Source organism: Emys orbicularis, chromosome 21, assembly GCF_028017835.1.
Source record: "Emys orbicularis isolate rEmyOrb1 chromosome 21, rEmyOrb1.hap1, whole genome shotgun sequence".
In the NCBI taxonomy this organism is placed as follows: Eukaryota; Metazoa; Chordata; order Testudines; family Emydidae; genus Emys; species Emys orbicularis.
In genome coordinates, this window is record NC_088703.1 from 6,511,946 (window position 1) to 6,528,918 (window position 16,973).

At 51.8% G+C, this 16,973-nt stretch overlaps 1 protein-coding gene across 1 annotated transcript in view; it reads right to left on the reverse strand.

The window, feature by feature from the left end:
* LOC135893306 (very-long-chain 3-oxoacyl-CoA reductase-like) overlaps positions 1-16,973 on the reverse strand; it is a 37,978-nt gene that overhangs the window by 15,671 nt on the left and 5,334 nt on the right. The window contains exons 2-10 of the mRNA XM_065421105.1: positions 15,294-15,340; positions 15,087-15,162; positions 14,484-14,594; positions 13,450-13,517; positions 10,502-10,546; positions 8,965-8,999; positions 8,572-8,653; positions 4,557-4,622; positions 3,705-3,854 (exon numbers count right to left, since the gene is read on the reverse strand). Coding sequence (XP_065277177.1) covers positions 3,705-3,854; positions 4,557-4,622; positions 8,572-8,653; positions 8,965-8,999; positions 10,502-10,546; positions 13,450-13,517; positions 14,484-14,594; positions 15,087-15,162; positions 15,294-15,340 — 680 coding nt within the window. The remainder of the gene's footprint in view (positions 1-3,704; positions 3,855-4,556; positions 4,623-8,571; positions 8,654-8,964; positions 9,000-10,501; positions 10,547-13,449; positions 13,518-14,483; positions 14,595-15,086; positions 15,163-15,293; positions 15,341-16,973) is intronic.

Below are 16,973 nucleotides of genomic sequence, written 5' to 3' on the forward strand. Positions count from 1 at the left end.
TGAAAATGAACAAAGAAGGGACAAGTCATTGAAATTGCTACCACCTGTGAAGAGACATGATTAATCAGGTAAAAGGTGAATCTAGAGTCTCAACTCCACGCATGGTCTTGGTCAAACAGGGCATGGACAGAGGTACCCTCTTGCACTGAGGCGTCTCATCAAGCGGTGTTGTGGACAAATGTAGGGGAGAAACGGAAAGGCTGAAGAGGACCTGTAAGCTGGTGGTGACGCGCGTCGCAGCTGCTGTTGTGCTGTCTAGTGGGCTGTGTGTTGTCACTCAGTATCCTGCAAGGAGCCTTGGACATTGTGTGAGAATCCTGCTCAGAACGCAGCCCCACTCCCCAGGCTGCTCAGGCAGCTGTACTGGTCACCGTCAGGGGCGTCTCTATGTATTTTGCTGCTCCAAGCACGGCAGTCAGGCGGCTTTCGGTGGCACGCCTGCAGGAAGTCCGCTGGTAATGCGGATTCGGCGGCATGCCTGGGGGAGGTCCACCGGTCCCGCGGCTTCAGCGTACCCACCGCTGAATTGCCGCCAAAGCCACAGGACCGGCGGACCTCCCGCAGGCACGCCGCCGAAGGCTCCCTGACTGCCGCTCCCACAGCGACCGGCAGGCCGCCCCCTGCGGCTTGCCGCCTCAGGCACACGCTTGGTGTGCTGGTGCCTGGAGCCGCCCCTGGTCACCGTGAAAACCACATTTCTCTAACTGGGGCCTGGACATTTTCCTCCTGTTCCCCAAACGTGACATCAGCGAGACTGATTTCACAGCAACTTCCCAGCAGCTGTGCTGCAAATAACAGGGACAGTGACATGACTGCAGCGAATGATCCTCACAAGCAGCCAGGGGCCTAGTTCTTCAGCACAGAGACATGAACCCCAGAGGGTGGGGCACTGGGTCCTCAGCACAGGGCCCCCTCATCTTCCACAGGGGTGCAGGGCCCAGCTCCTCAGTGTAGGCCCGGGCCAGCGTTGACAACTCTTGTGATTTATCATTAATCTTGCAATATTTGGTGATTTTCTTAAGGCCACGCTGCCCCGTGGCTGGAGGAAAGCAAGAACCTCAGCTTTCATCTCAAACAAAACAAAACAAATGAGTTTCTGGCTGCGGATAGAAGCCAGAAAACATGGTTCAAAGTGTCCGGTGGCACCTTAAAGACTAACAGATTTATTTGGGCATAAGCTTTCGTGGGTAAAAAACCCACTTCTTCAGATGCATGGAGTGAAAATTACAGATGCAGGCATTATATAATGACACATGAAGAAAAGGGAGTTACCTCACAAGTGGAGAACCAGTATTGACAGGGCCAATTCTATCAGGGTGGATGTAGTCCACTTGATCGAATTGGCCCTGTCAACGCTGGTTCTCCACTTGTAAGGTAACTCCCTTCTCTCCATGTGTCAGTATATTTATGCCTGCATCTGTAATTTTCACTCCATGCATCTGAAGAACTGGGGTTTTTACCCACGAAAGCTTATGCCCAAATAAATCTGTTAGTCTTTAAGGTGCCACCGGACTCCTTGTTGTTTTTGTGGCTACAGACTAACACAGCTACCCCCTGATGGTTCAAAGTGTGACCTAAAGACTCAAACTAGAAGACAAAAGGAAACAAAAGGTTTTTTTTTCTCTCTAAGTATCAGAATTTTAAGCCAGTCTTGTGGATTTTTGGGTCCTGACTCCTGATTTCTGAACTCCTGGGATTGGCAACATTACAGGGTTCAGGGAGCTGGGCCCAGGACCAGTTCTAGGAGTGGGCAAGCAGGGCAGTTACTCTGGGCACCAGCTCCCAGCGGCACCAGACCGCTGTGTCACTCTACTTTTTTTTTTTTTTTTTTTTTGCTAAGGAATGTATGAACCAACGTTTTCTGCCCTGAGTGGCAAAACGGCTGCATCTCTCTGGGACTTATCCACATGGCTCCAGTAGGTGCCTCCTGGACCCTGGAGAGGACGTGGAAGAAGGTGAGGTGATGGAGGAAATTAGGAGGTAGGTGGGGGGAAATAGGAGGTGGGGGTCAGTGGGGTCAGGTAGGGGTGGGGACTAAGTTTAGGGCATCCCAGCCCGAGCTGGGCTGCGTGCGGCAGCCAGGGAGAGACACAATGTATCATTTATGCCTAGTTTTTGCATTGGATGGCTTTTCAGAATTGCTTAACTGGTACATAGATTAATTAATCTAGTTCCTAAAATGAATGCTACCTCCACCAGCTGCTTACAATGTTTGGATTTAGCTTTGTCTGGGAACATGTATTACAGCTTTAAAGTTTGATTTGAAGTATCACTCTTGTATTTTCTAACCTGTCATGTCCCAGCCCCAGCTCCGGGGCTGCAGTGGCCAGGAGAGATGCCTGTCCCCAGACAAATTCTAAAACTTAATGGAAATCACTTGGATTCCAGACGAGTGATTTCCATGAAGTTTTAAAATTTGTTTGGGGAGAGGTATTGGAAACCATTAAGGCCAGATCTTTGCTATGGGCTATAGTTCTGGCTCTTCAGAGTACTCCCATTGACTCATAAGTAGCAAGCACTAGGGGTTTGATCTTAGGTGCTTTGTAGGATGAAGATATTATTTGCTACCTCTTTGAAGCTGGGATCTGTCTGTAACCTCCGAAGTCCTGTGTTAATGTGCTTCGTTTACTTAAGGGGCTTGTAAAAACGGAATGAGCCTACGCTCCGTTTTTGAGTGGGTGACACACACAGTGTGAAACCAGGAGAACTTTGCCTGTTTCTACAGGGCTCTGTTGCACTGGCAGGGCGTGGGTCCTCCTAAACACTCCTAAAATCCCCAGAACCAACCACTTGCTGTTTTACTTCCCTTCCTATTTTCAGTGTTGTCACTTGTTTGTTTGTGGTTTTGTTTGCTCGCTGTGTTGCTTCATTACTTATTTTTACTGTTCTCTGGGTGTGAAGTATTAAATTAAGAGTTGACATCCCATAGAAATTGTAGACGCTCGCGTGAATGCCTTTTAGTCTCCTTTCCAGTATCAGAAAATATTGTATTAATATTTGCAATCAGAACATGACTATTTCTAGTTAACTCATAGATTTGCTGAGCATCTTAAAGCTCAGCGATGTGGGCAGATAATATGCATGCAAGAGGGATAGTTTTGTGAACTGCAAAAGTCCATAGCATGCTACTGTTTTGGCAGATGCTTCATTTTTCCAGGGCAGCTTTCCCTGAAGATTTAGTGGTCTTTGGTAGGAGTAGGATATTAAATTGGGCCTCAGTTCCTCAGCACAGAGCCTGGAAGAGGAATCCTCAATCTCACAGGGCCAGCTCCAGGCACCAGCTCAGCAAGCAGGTGCTTGGGGCGGCCAAGGGGAAGGGGCGGCACGTCGGGCTCTTCGGCGGCAGGTCCCTTGGTCCCTCTCGGAGGGAAGGACCTGCTGCCGAAGAAGAAAGTGGCGCAGTGGAGCTACCGCCGAATTGCTGCCGATCGCAGCTTTTTTTTTTTTTTTTTTTCCCGCCGCTTGGGGCGGCAAAAACCCTGGAGCTGGCCCTGATTCTCACTATTCCCTTCTAGCTTTTACAGCTGAATTTTATTTGGCTTATTCATTCATTTTTAACATGTAGTGGCTGCTGTCAGAAGCTTCACTCCTTGAGATGCCCCCCCTCCATGCCCCAGCTGCTAAACTGACCTGCACAGAGTGGGAGAGGCAGCCAGACTAGACACTCCCCCTCGTTCTCCAATGCCCCCATCTGCCAGACTGACCTGCACGGAGTGGGAAAGGCAGCCAGATGTCCTGCTACTGATGCCCACGGTGTTCAAGGCCTCACGAGCGAAGTTTTCTGCTGTCTTCACAAAGCGGTTAGGTGTGATGTTGTTGGTCATGTTTGTGGAAACAATGAAAGGCAGGACACTCTAGAGGGGGCAGAGGGGAGAGAGTTAGTGCCTGTTCTATTGCATTCTGGCACAATCTCTAGGCTCAGTCTGCCTGCCAGCTGGACATCAGAGTTGATCCTTCACAAGGCTGGCAGCGAAGGCCCAATCACCTTCACTATGAAGTCACGAGAGTTTCCCACCTCGGCCTGACTATTGCAGCCACGAAGGGACGATGCTAGTCACCGCTCATCTCAGTCACTCCTGGTTGGAGGGGTCACTTTAGAGCCATGCAAGATGGCTATTTTCCCCATGGGTGAGCATGCTAACTCACGGCCCATGGAGGGAGAAAAGGGATCAGGAATAGAGCGTGGGCTTCTGACACAGCACAGCAAATCCCCTCTGACCTGAGGAGGGGAGAGAACAGGTGATAAGAGAGCAGGGCAGAGCACCAATGGCCAGATTTTCATAAGTGCCCCGCACCCAGCAACTCCCATACAGGGAATCCCCCTTCCCCTCCCCTTTCCTTCTCCCCCACAGACAGTCATGGAGAATCCCTTCCCCTCCCCGCACAGGGAGCTGCTCAATGCCGGCAGCTGGCAGTGGAAAGTGCTGCCTGCAGATGGAGCAGTGGAGCATAGCAAGCGCCGAGAGCTGCATCCCCAGACACCTCCCGCAACTGCTGGCCCCAAACTCCAGAGTGCTCCTCGGCCTTGCGTCCACAGAGCAGGGATTGCTCTCTACCTGCACTAGGATGCCCTGGGAGTGGTACTCGGCCTCCAAGCCTCTCGAGAAGAAATCTACAAATCTCTGTAATGGAGAGAAAAGGGAAATGAAGCCACAGGACTGCAATGGAGCAGGAGAGTGGAAAGGGTAGCGTGCGGGGGGCGGGGGGGAATGGGGACATGTCACACTGAACGCTGACAAGGGAGCTAAGAAACCTCAAGAGCAGATCCTGAAAGGACGGGTGGCTGGGACAAGGCCCGTTGCTCTGGCTCTCATGAGGAGCTGGTGTGAGACAGCACTGGGTGCCCTTACAAGGCCTTCCCCATCCAGTGAGGCAAGCACAAGGCTGTAACAGGAGAGCTGCTTTGCAGCTAATGGAGACCAAGGGGTACGTCTACACTACCCGCCGGCTCTATCGAGGATCGATTTATCGCGTCTAGTGTAGACGCGATAAAATCGATCCCCGATCGCTCTGCTGTCGACTCTGGAACTCCACCGCGGCGAGAGGCGGAAGCAGAGTTGACGGGGGAGCGGCAGCGGTCAACTCGCTGCCGTCCTCATGGCCAGGTAAATCAACCTAAGATACGCCGACTTCAGCTACACTATTCGCGTAGCTGAAGTTGCGTATCTTAGGTCGACCCCCCCCCCCGCCCCTAGTGTAGACCTATCCCAAGGGAGGGTGTTTTCCACCCCCACCCCCTGTACCGAGACAGGATTTTCAGGTGCTTCAAGGAAGGAGAAGAACACACTTGTTTGTCTAAGCGATTGGCTGAACAAGGAGTAGGACTGAGTGGACTTGCAGGCTTTACAATTTTACATTTTTATTTTTGGGTGCAGTTATGTTTTTGTACATAATTCTACATTCGTAAGTTCAACTCTCATGATAAAGCGATTGCACTACAGTACTTGTATTAGGTGAACTCAAAAAATACCATTTCTTTTGTTTTTTTACAGTGCAAATACTTGTGATCAAAAATAAATATAAAGTGAGCACCGTACACTTTGTATTCTATGTTGTAATTGAAATCAATACATTTGAAAATGTAGAAAACATCCAAAACTATTGCAATAAATGGTATTCTATTATTGTTTGACAGTGCGATTAATCACGGGTTTTTTTTTAATCTCACAATTAATATTTTTAATGACTTGACAGCTCTAGTAGCCAAACAACCAGGTTGACACTGATAGTTGCTGGGGCCAAGATGGTGAGCACGGTACTGGCGAGGACCACAGAAGAGATTCTCTGACATCAGAGTCCTGGTGTAAGAAAAACAATGGTGCCAGGAGGACATACACAGGAGGATTACATAACTCTTGGTCCCTGGCAGTGTCAGTCAGTACTAGGGCTGGCAATGCTCCTATTAATACAGCCCAATATGCCGTTGGCCTTCTTGGCAACAAGGGCACACTGCTGACTCATAACCAGCTTCTCATCCACTGTAATCCCCAGGTCCTTTTCTGCAGAACTGCTGCTTAGCCAGTCGGTCCCCAGCCTGTAGCAGTGCATGGGATTCTTCTGTCCTAAGTGCAGGACTCTGCACTTGTCCTTGTTGAACCTCATCAGATTTCTTTTGGCCCAATCCTCCAATTTGTCTAGGTCACTCTGGAGCCTATCCCTACCCTCCAGCATAGCTACCCCTCCCCCCAACTTAGTGTCATCTGCGAACTTGCTTAGGGTGCAATTAGTCCCATCATCCAGATCATTGATAAAGATGTTGAACAAAACCGGCCCCAGGACCAACCCCTGGGGCACTCCGTTTGACCCCTGGGGCACTCTATTCTGCCAACTAGACATCACTGATCACTACCCATTGAGCCCAACAATCTAGCCAGCTTTCTATCCACCTTATAGTCCACCTAATATTCCCTCTCAAGCACCTGGCATTGGCCACTGTTGGAAGACACGATACGGGGCTAGCTTGACCATTGGTCTGACTGAGTATGGCCATTCTTATGAGAGGATCCAGCAGCCTGTCTGGCTGAAGGCCGAGAACCCTGGAGAGAGGACAGGAAAAGTACTTTCCCACGGAGGGCTTGCTGTTACTCTTGGGATCTCAGTGCAGGGCAGGATGATTTATGGAGCATCTTGGGGACCACTTCCTGGTGAAAATGCTGGAGGAACCAACTAGGGGCCATGCTCCTCTTGACCTGCTGCTCACAAACAGGGAAGAATTGGCAGGGGAAGTAGAAGTGGGTGGCAACCTGGGCAGCAGTGATCATGAGATGGTCGAGTTCAGGATCTTGACAGATGGAAGAGAGGAGAGCAGCAGAATACGGATCCTGGACTTCAGAAAAGCAGACTTTGACTCACTCAGGGAACTGATGGGCAGGATCCCCTGGGAGGCTACTATGAGGGGGAAAGGAGTCCAGGAGAGCTGGCTGTATTTTAAAGAAGCCTTATTGAGGGCGCAGGAACAAACCATCCCAATGTGCAGAAAGAATAGCAAATATAGCAGGCGACCAGCTTGGCTAAACAGTGAAATCTTCGGTGAGCTTAAACTCAAAAAGGAAGCTTACAAGAAGTGGAAACTTGGACAGATGACTAGGGAGGAGTATAAAAATATCGCTGGAGCATGCAGGGGTGTAATCAGGAAGGCCAAGGCACAATTGGAGTTGCAGCTAGCAAGGGATGTGAAGGGTAACAAGAAGGGTTTCTACAGGTATGTTAGCAACAAGAAGAAGGTCAGGGAAAGTGTGGGACCGTTACTGAATGGGGGAGGCAACCTAGTGACAGATGAAGTTGAAAAAGCTGAAGTACTCAATGCTTTTTTTGCCTCAGTCTTCACAGACAAGGTCAGCTCCCAGACTGCTGCACTGGGCAGCACAGTATGGGGAGGAGGTGAGCAGCCCTCTGTGGTGAAAGAACAGGTTAAGGACTATGTAGAAAAGCTGGACATGCACAAGTCCATGGGTCCGGATCTAATGCATCCGAAGGTGCTGAGGGAGTGGCTGATGTGATTGCAGAGCCGTTGGCCATTATCTTTGAAAACTTATGGCGATCGGGGGAGGTCCCGGACGATTGGAAAAAGGCAAATATAGTGCCCATCTTTAAAAAAGGGAAGAAGGGGAATGCAGGGAACTACAGACTGGTCAACCTCACCTCAGTCCCCAGAAAAATCATGGAGCATGTCCTCAAGGAATCCACTTTGAAGCACTTGGAGGAGAGGAAGGTGATCAGGAACAGTCAACATGGATTCACCAAAGGCAAGTCATGCCTGAACAACCTGATTGCCTTCTATGATGAGATAACCGGCTCTGTGGATATGGGGAAAGCGGTGGTCGTGATATACCTTGACTTTAGCAAAGCTTTTGATATGGTCTCCAACAGTATTCTTGCCAGCAAGTTAAAGAACTATGGATTGGATGAATGGACTATAAGGTGGATAGAAAGCTGGCTAGCTTGTCAGCTCAACAGGTAGCAATCAAAGGCTCAATTTCTAGTGGCAGCTGGTATCAAGTGGCGTGCCCCAGAGGTCGGTCCTGGGGCCGGTTTTGTTCAACATCTTCATTAATGATCTGGATGATGTGATGGATTGCAGTGAAGGGCAATGAAAATGATTAGGGGGCTGGGGCACATGACTTATGAGGAGAGGCTGAGGGAACTGGGCTTATTTAGTCTGCAGAAGAGAAGAGTGAGGGAGGATTTGATAGCAGCCTTCAACTACCTGAAGGGGGGTTCCAAAGAGGATGGAGCTCGGCTGTTCTCAATGGTGGCAGAATAAGGAGCAATGGTCTCAAGTTGCAGGGGGGAGGTGTAGGTTGGATATTAGGAAACACTATTTCACTAGGAGGGTGGTGAAGCACTGGAATGGGTTACCTAGGGAGGTGGTGGAATCTCCATCCTCAGAGGTTTTTAAGGTCCGTCTTGACAAAGCCCTGGCTGGGATGATTTAGTTGGTGTTGGTCCTGCTTCGAGCAGGGGGTTGGACTAGATGATCTCCTGAGGTCTCTTCCAACCCTAATCTTCTATGATTCTATGGGAGAGGAAAGGATGCTAGGGACAGGGGGCACAGGTTGTAACTTTCCTTACCTTGGTAGCACTGTACACCGTGACCAGTGGGTGGGGGTGGCGGCCCGCTACAGAGGACAAGTTAATGATGACCCCCTTCTTCCTGCCATGAAGAGAGAGAACTCTGTGTGAGGATGGCCCCAGAGAGCACCCAGGAAAAAGGAGAGAGGTGTGCTCCTTGCCCATGCCCAGCCCACCACCCGGGGGGCGGGAGGGGAGAACCCGTCGCTTGGAGCAGGGGAGAGGGAGAGTTCATTGCCCAGGAAGGCTCCTGATCAGTACGGGACAGGTGCAGCTAAAGGCGGATGCCACCCAGAGGCACACAGGCGGCACAGTGCTGCGGCCACTGTCAGGCAGGCCCGGTGCACGGGGCTCCCCAGCCGCTGAGGCACAGTCATTTTCTGCAGCTTGTACCTGGTGAGCATCTGGGGCAGGACAATCCTGGTCATCTGCAATGAGAGGCGCCGGTGAGACATGAGAGAAGACCTGCCACACAGCCTGCCAGCAATGCCCTGTCCATGACAGGGGCCATCATCAGCTCCTCCCCTCCCTTAGCAGCCATGCCCCCCAATGGCAGAATCTGCCTCCCACCCCCCAGATTATCCTCCCTTCACCAGCCACATGCGACAACCCTCATCCCGCCTGCCCTGCCCCCAGTGGCAAAGCCTGTGCTCCCCCCATCGGCCAGAGCCCCCAAAGGCAGGGACAGTCCTTACCCCTGCCCTCCCCCCACCAGCCACACAACCCGACATGACCAGCCTCATGCTCCCAAATCATCCCCCGGGGCACCCTCTTTCCCTCAGTAATAGGTGCTGTCCCTATGTCCCTGTCCCTCTCCTATTAGCGCCCACACTGCCCATCCTCACACTCCTCTTTCCTTTCGCCCACCAGCCCTTCACTACCCAAAACTGGAACTGCTCTCTTCCCCCTTGTAAGGATGAGGCCTTTGTCTGCAGCCATATTGTAAGGCCTAAAGCCTAAGGCCTTCGTCTGCAGCCAGATTGAAAGAGCAGCCGAACAGCAGCCATTAACTGAGAAGCAGGAAGTCACATCCTCACATTCCATCTAAATTACATTACAACAATGTCATATCAGGCTGTTAAGAAGGAAACCCCGTCCTAATAGCCCCCACTATCACCAGGTAAAGAAACAGATCCTAAGATGGTTAAAGAAAACTTAGTTTGATAGCATCTGTCTGGCAAGAAATCACTTATCAATAGTTGTGGTTGAGAAATCCTCATTTCTTTATTGTTTTGTCACTACTTTTGTCACTACAGGTCCCCACTTCCCTATTGTTTATCTGTATGATCTCTGTCTGGTTCTTGGATTGTTTCTGTCTGTTGCATAATTAATTTTGCTAGGTGTAAATGAATTAAGGTGGTGGGGTAGGATTGGTTAGAGAATTTTGTTACACTATGTTAGGATCGGTTAGTAAACTTTTAGTATAATGATTGGTTAAGGTATAGCTAAAAAGGACTCAAATTTCACTATATAAACTGGGGTCCAAAAGAAAGTTTTTTGAGAATCAGCTCCAGGACACAGCCCCAAAGATCAGAGCTGCCAGATCTCAACACTCTGCCAATGACACCGCGCAGAAACTGGAGTCCCCCAGATGGACCTGATCCTACTGGCCATCAAGAAAAGTTCATCTGTCTTATTGGGAGTGGTGAGCCCTGTATGTGTAATGTGTGCAGTCTGTTTCTGGTGATTGTTACTAGAGGATAAGGATATTATTGTGTTACGCTCTTTCACTGGTAAAAGGGTTATGCCCGAGCCCTAGGAACTGGGCAAAGGTGGGTGCCCCGAGAGTGTGTGAGTAACAGAGAATTTTGTACGGATAACACCCTGCGGTTTCCCAGGAGTTTATCGGTTCCACATGTCATGCCCCATGTAAAAGAAACAAGAGAAAGCCACCGAAGCTGCCTAGGGACGCCAGATCTATTTCACTTACCTTTGCCACTGAGAGCATGTTGCAATTCACAATATCTGATAGAGTCTGAAGGGAGAGGGAGTGAAAGGAAAAGACACAATGACCTCTCCTTCCCCATTGTCATGGACAGCACTGAGATTGCCCCCCCCCCATGGGCAGGTTAGCACTTTCATCTCTGTCACTATACAGGCTCGTGGTTATTGTGGTGGGTAGCCCCAGCCACTCAGGGCCGGTGCTACCATTAAGGCGAACTAGGCGGTTGCCTAGGGCGCCAAGATTTGGGGGCGCCAAAAAGCGGTGCCCCCAATTTCCCCCCGCGGCAGCTCCCTACCCCCTCGGCCCAGGGAGCCGTGAGGCAGCTCCCCACCCCAGCTCACCTCTGCTCCGCCTCCTCCCCAGCATGCCACCCCCGCTCTAATTCTCCTCCCCTCCCAGGCTTGCGGCACCAAACAGCTGATTGGCGCCGCAAGCCTGGGAGGTGGGAGAAGTGGAGCAGCAACGGCGTGCTCGGGGAGGGGGCATAGCAGAGGTGAGCTGGGGTGGGGAGCTGCCACACAGCTCCCCAGGCAGGGGGTGGGGAGCTGCCACGGGGGGTGCCTCAGGGTGGGGGGAGGAGCTGACACGGGGGGGGGGCGCCTCAGGGTGGAGGGGGGGGGCGGGGAGCTGCCGCAGGGCTGGGGGGGGAAGGGCACAAGGTGGAAGTTTTGCCTAGGGCGTGAAACTTCCTTGCACCGGCCCTGTAGCCACTGTACTGACACATCGAGACAGCCCCCATCCCACCGAGCTCACCGTCTAAAGAGAGAAAGAGACAGCAGTAGGTTTAACATAGCTTCGCAGGGAAAAGGGGAAGGGTGATCAGATCCAACAGTTACTTAGGCAGTTAGGGCCAGATTCTTAAAGGTATTTTGGTGCCTGAAGACGCAGATAGGCACCTAGTGGCATTTTCAAAAGCCATCTCCCACTGTTTTCAATGAGATTGAAGCCCGGCCCACAGACAAAATTGCTGCCACTCTATGGTCCAGGGAGCTAGACAGGGCACTGTCTAGGGATGGGGAGAAGGAGCGGGAGCAGGAGGCAGATTTAGGGGTTGGGGCGCAGGGGGATGTGGAGGCAGGTGAAAGGCTGAAGGGGGTACAGAGGACAGTGATGGGAGATGGAGGGAATCAAATGCCAGTGTCACGGTAGGGAAAGGATTCCCCGCCAAGCAGCCAGGGGAAGGCCAGTGTTACCTATTCTCACGAACCGATTGCAAGTCACAGGATTTTGTGTCTGCAGGAGGAGCTGTCGTGATGATCCAAGAAGGTCCTCCAGTCCCATAGAGTTTTCAGGGCTGAGCAGAGCTGTGGGCGACAGCCTTAGTGGTGAGCCCACCGACCTGCCTTGCCACGTAGCCCTGCCTTCACATATGGCCCTAGAGCAGAGAGAGGGTCCTGGGGCAGTGCAGGGCCCTGCCTCCCACTGCTTTGAGACTTCTCCTCTACTTGGGAGCCATCTCCAGGACACTTCTACTTGGGAGAAGCCCTCGGGTGGCAACGAGGCAGCGGAGAGGGCAGTTGGGGAGGTGGTGCTGCCGGGTCCAGGGAAGGGGACAACCCCAGGTCAGTGAGCCAAGGGTGCGGGGGAGTTGAGATGTAATAAGAAACAGCTGGCAGTTCGCCTATCTCAGAGGTGAGGAGAGCATGAGTTGGAGCTCCATCTTAGGAGCCAAGGAGAGGGATACACTTCTGTGGGCAGTCAAGTCAAGTGAAATTCTCACACACACAATGGCAGAATAGCAGAGGAAGTTATGAAGACAAAGCACAGACTACAAAACTATGGTTTGGTGATGTCTTTAAATTCTCATGATTTGCATGCCCTATCTCGTGACCATTGGTCTCTTCAGATTGGCAGTTCTGGAGAAGTGCCAGAGACTCCATGAAATCCACTAGGGACTTTGCTATTGCTTTTAAGTGGAAGACACTCCATACTATGGTGATGGACAGCAGTACAAAACCGTAAGAGAGACATAGGGCTTAAATTCAGCCGGGGCCATCTGGAGGGAAGCTCTGGTAAATATTTTTTAAACCCACAGAAGCCCTGGTGCGGCCCCACGAAGCCCCGAGCCCCCCAAGTCCCGAGCCCCCCATCCTGTCGCTGAAGCCCAGAGCCCCAAAGGCGGGTGGGGGGCCTGGGGAACTCCGGGAAATAATCTCTGAGAATTTAAGCTCTGGAGAGACAGATGAGGTGATTGCTTGTGGGGACTATATAAGCAGTGCTCTATGCACTTCCAGTGTGAGGCCAAGAACCGAGGTAGACCTGAGGTAGGTCTCTCTGTACAGAGTGGCAAAAGGACAGTGGCTAAGGGCATGGAGTGGGACCAGCACGGACTGTGTGAGCCATGGTAAGGGTCCAAAGGGACTCGCCTTGATACAGAGGTGAAGGGATAAAGAGATTTTATTGTCAAATAATATGAAAGCCACGAGGGGGACTCTGTGGTGAAATTCAGTATTGCCTTTGAGACTTTGTTACATTGGGCTCCAAAGATGATGTGAAATAGAGGCTGACCAGCATGCCCTATGTTTCCCTATAACCTAATTCTTCATATAGGAAAAGCCCTGTCACAATAACTCTGCCCATTCCCTGGGCACTCTCTGAGATCCACCCTGCACTGAGATCCACCTGAGCCAGGCAAGTGGGAAGAGGGAGGTGTCAGGGCGTGGGTGACAGCTCCCCCAATTCCGTAGGCCGGTCTTTTAACTCAACTCGCTTAACATGTGTCAAAGTCGACATTCCCTTGGCTGTACTAGACTTTTAGCATGTTTGCGAACAACCCACTTCTACATCCTCGCTAGATGAGCAGTGCTCAGAGTGCATTAAAAAAACATCGGTACCGCTTAACAGAGACCTAGCTTCACTCCCTGGTTCCCAGGGAGACAGATCATCAGCAAGACAGGAAACCAGCGTGGCAAGAATTTTTGAACAAGACAAACCTTCTCAATGTTGGGGACATCCAGGAAATTCACTGGCCCCGTTGCATAGAACATGCCAACGTTGTTCACTGTTAAAAGAACAATGCATCAGGCCCAGCTGTTCTGAATTATGAGCATCATGTAGTAGAAACACTTGGCACTTTAGAAACAATGCAAGTCTGTCACTAGGACCCAAAGAACCAGGTTCAGACAGGCCCAAGCAGGGAGGTTTGGATCTGGATCCAACTATTCCCAAAAATGGAGGGATGTTTGGGATCTTTGCTATACAGTGTACATTTGCACTTGGAGCTGGGGGTATAATTCCCAGCTCAGGGGGACATACCAGCACTAGCTCTGATTGAGCTACCATGCTAAAAATAGGGTGTAGCCATGGTTGTAGAAGCTAGCCGCCCCGACTACGTATCCATACAAAACCACAGGTGTTAGGGTAGCTTGCCCCTCCCGCCGCTCACACTACCACAGCTACACACTATCTTTAGCGCTCTAGCTCAGAGCCAGCATGGGTATAGCTCCTCGAGCTGAGAATTACACCTCCAGAGAGTAAAGGCCGTGATGAGAAGCAGCCACCAGTGGCGTCCATTTGGATTTTAGTGCATGTGGTGTGGGAGACAGAAGATTCTGGAGACTGAAGGAAATGCAAGTGGGAGTGGACGAAGAAGACAGCCTACTGGAGCAAGCACATGGCTCTAGACTAGTTAGGGGTGCCTGCCTGGAGTGTAGATAGAAGACACTGTTAGGTGCACATGTGTCCAAGGCAGCCTCCAGCCCCAGAAGACGCTACAAGGACATTTGCTCATCTGTTAGGTTTACATCAGACCCATTAGCTCAACTGAAACCAAGTGTTTGGCCAGGTTATTTCTGAGCCCGACTCGGGTGCAGTCCACTGGGAACTGCACAGACACGGGAACGGAGAGCATGACATCTGCCACCTCCCTGGGAAAGCGCCAGCCACAGGCCACTGCTTCTGGCCAAGGTATGTTTCAGGCCAGGGCAGCTGCAAAGGCAAACAGAACAAAACCCAAGAGCCCATTTACCCAGAATGCCAATCTCCAGGCCCTGCAGGGTGGTTTGGATTGATTCATAGATCTCTGACCCCTGGGTGAAATCAGCTTCAATAACTACGGTGCTTCGGCCGTGCCGCTCTTCTGGAAAGCAAAGTCAGAGCCAGATTAGAACTATGGGGAGGGGCTGGAGGAGAAGGCAGGGCGGGGGAGGGGGTGGGCTCTGAGCTCAGGGTGACAGAGCCCCTGGGCAGAGAGGAAACGGGGTGTGTGTGTGTGTATCTAGGCTAGCTGCAACAAGTCCCTGGGAGAGGGAAAGGGAAGGAGCCTGGGCTTGCAGAAATTGAGCTGGGGGTGGAGGGGGTAAGGCCTGGTCTAGTGGTAATAGAGCCCCTGGGAGTGGCAGGAGGGAAGGCAGCAGGGTCTGGGTTAACAGCACAAGCCAGACCCCACCTCCCGACCCCTTCACTCACCCCAAGCTCTAATACTGTGCTTTGGTAACAATGCAGCCACAAGGCGGCACCACATAAGATTCCCACTCTAACTACCTAGGTGCCCAACTCCCCTGGCATCCACACAGGGGTTCGTAGACCCCCCTACTCACATGCAGGAGTCTGCCCAGCCTGTCTTACTCACCTATCTCAGCTGCCACCTGCTTCAGTTTCTGCAGGGAGCGGCTGATCAGCACCACATTGAGGCCTCTCTTGGCGAGCTGGAAAACAATTAAGGTGGGAACTCAGGAGAATCCGGGAAGCCCTAAATCTGCTCAGTTTGCCCCACAGCTACTCCTGGGTCAGCTTCACCCTTGTGCCAAAGCTGATCCAAAGTAGCACTGGTTCTTACCTCCTGGGCATAGGCTCTTCCAATCCCAGATGTAGCTCCAGTCACCACTGCAAGAGGAGAGAGGGACGGGCTGTAAATGCCTCCTCGGGCCAGGAGCTGAGAACCGCTCCCCTGGGGAATTTGCATGCCTTGCACACACTCCCCAGCATGGTCTGGTGCAAGCTCCATGGAGCAGGGAGGGGGACACCCTATCTAGGGTCTGGATCGATGCTAGGCCCCTCAATCCCAGAGCAGGGAGGGAGAGTCCCTCTCTATAGGTTCTGGTGAGACAGCACCTGGGGTACTTCATTATCACCCCCAAATACTGAGAACCTGGGGGAGTTCCATTCCCTGGGACAACTCTTGCTGAGGTCATTGGCAACACCCCACTGGCCACGTCCACAGGCCTCATACTGCTCCATCGGCTCAATCTTCTCTATGGACTTTATGGCTGTCTGCTCCTGTTCCTCCTCCTCCTCCTCCCTCTGTTGCTTTGGCACATCCCCCCTCCACACACACACACTCTGTCAGTGTCCCTCAAGGCTCTGTTCTTTGGCCCTCTCCTCTTGTCTTCCTGCATTGTAGCCCCAGGTGACCTCATCCCCTCCCACATTTTCAGGGACTTTCACTACACCAAGAATTCCCATATGGACCTCACTGCTGCACCTCTCCTCCTCCCTCCTGTGCGAAGTCTCCTCCTGTCCTGGACCTTCCACCTCCTCTTCAAATTGGGCCACCCAGTACTCCCTTTTAGGCTGCCAGCTTGTTCTCCAGAATCACAACTTGCATTAAAAAAAAAAAGCAGTAAGCCTCTCGCACTTTTGGTTGCAAAGAAAGCCTTGAAAATGCAGTCCAAGCGTAAGCAATACAGCCTGAATCTGCAGAAAAGCCTAACACAATAGCACTGGGGGGGGGGACACTGCCTCATTCGTCTCAGTAGAATGATAATGCAGATGCCCAACAGGGATAAATGTCAACATTAACTACTGGACTGCACAACAGAGCACACGAGCAAGGGAAGGACAAACGTTCTAGAGCAACAACTGCTCTGTAATTCAAATGGCAACATAGTATCTGTTTAAAGCTGACTTTTGCATCCTCTGTGAAAGCTGGAGGCAGCCGGAGGAAACCTGGGCATCCTGGATTCCTTCCCCTAATCCAGAAGCAGTGGAAGGAAGGGGAGACCAGGAGCCCCCTCTCTCAGCTTGATGGAGCAGCTTTTAAACGGTAAGTGTCTTTCAACCCTAACGACATAGAGCTGCGGTGACTTTTCACTTTGCTGCCACAAGCCCGTGGTACTTCACAGAGTCACCACCACTGATTTGCCCCTGCCCCTGCCCCAGCTCCTCCACCCACCTGACCGGTGGAGCCAGAAGGGAGGAGCAGAGCCCGGTGTGGGGGGAATAGGGCCAAGCTCTGCTGAGTGACAGCCAAGCCCAGCCCAGTGGAGCATTCAGATAGAGCAATCTGGAGCTCTAGCTCACCCCCACATGAGCCCCCTACAGCCCTATAATCCCTGCACTACAGTCCCATACCCACCTGGGCAGGCAGCGTCAGGCCTCCCCACCTAATGTCGGTAGGGGGCAGACTGGAATCTCCCCCTTCCTGGCCCACTGCTTCCTGCCTTCTGGCAGGCTAGGTTCCTTCCATGAGGCAGGAACACTCAGCCCCTGTCCACCCCAGCATTGCACTCTGTGTGTG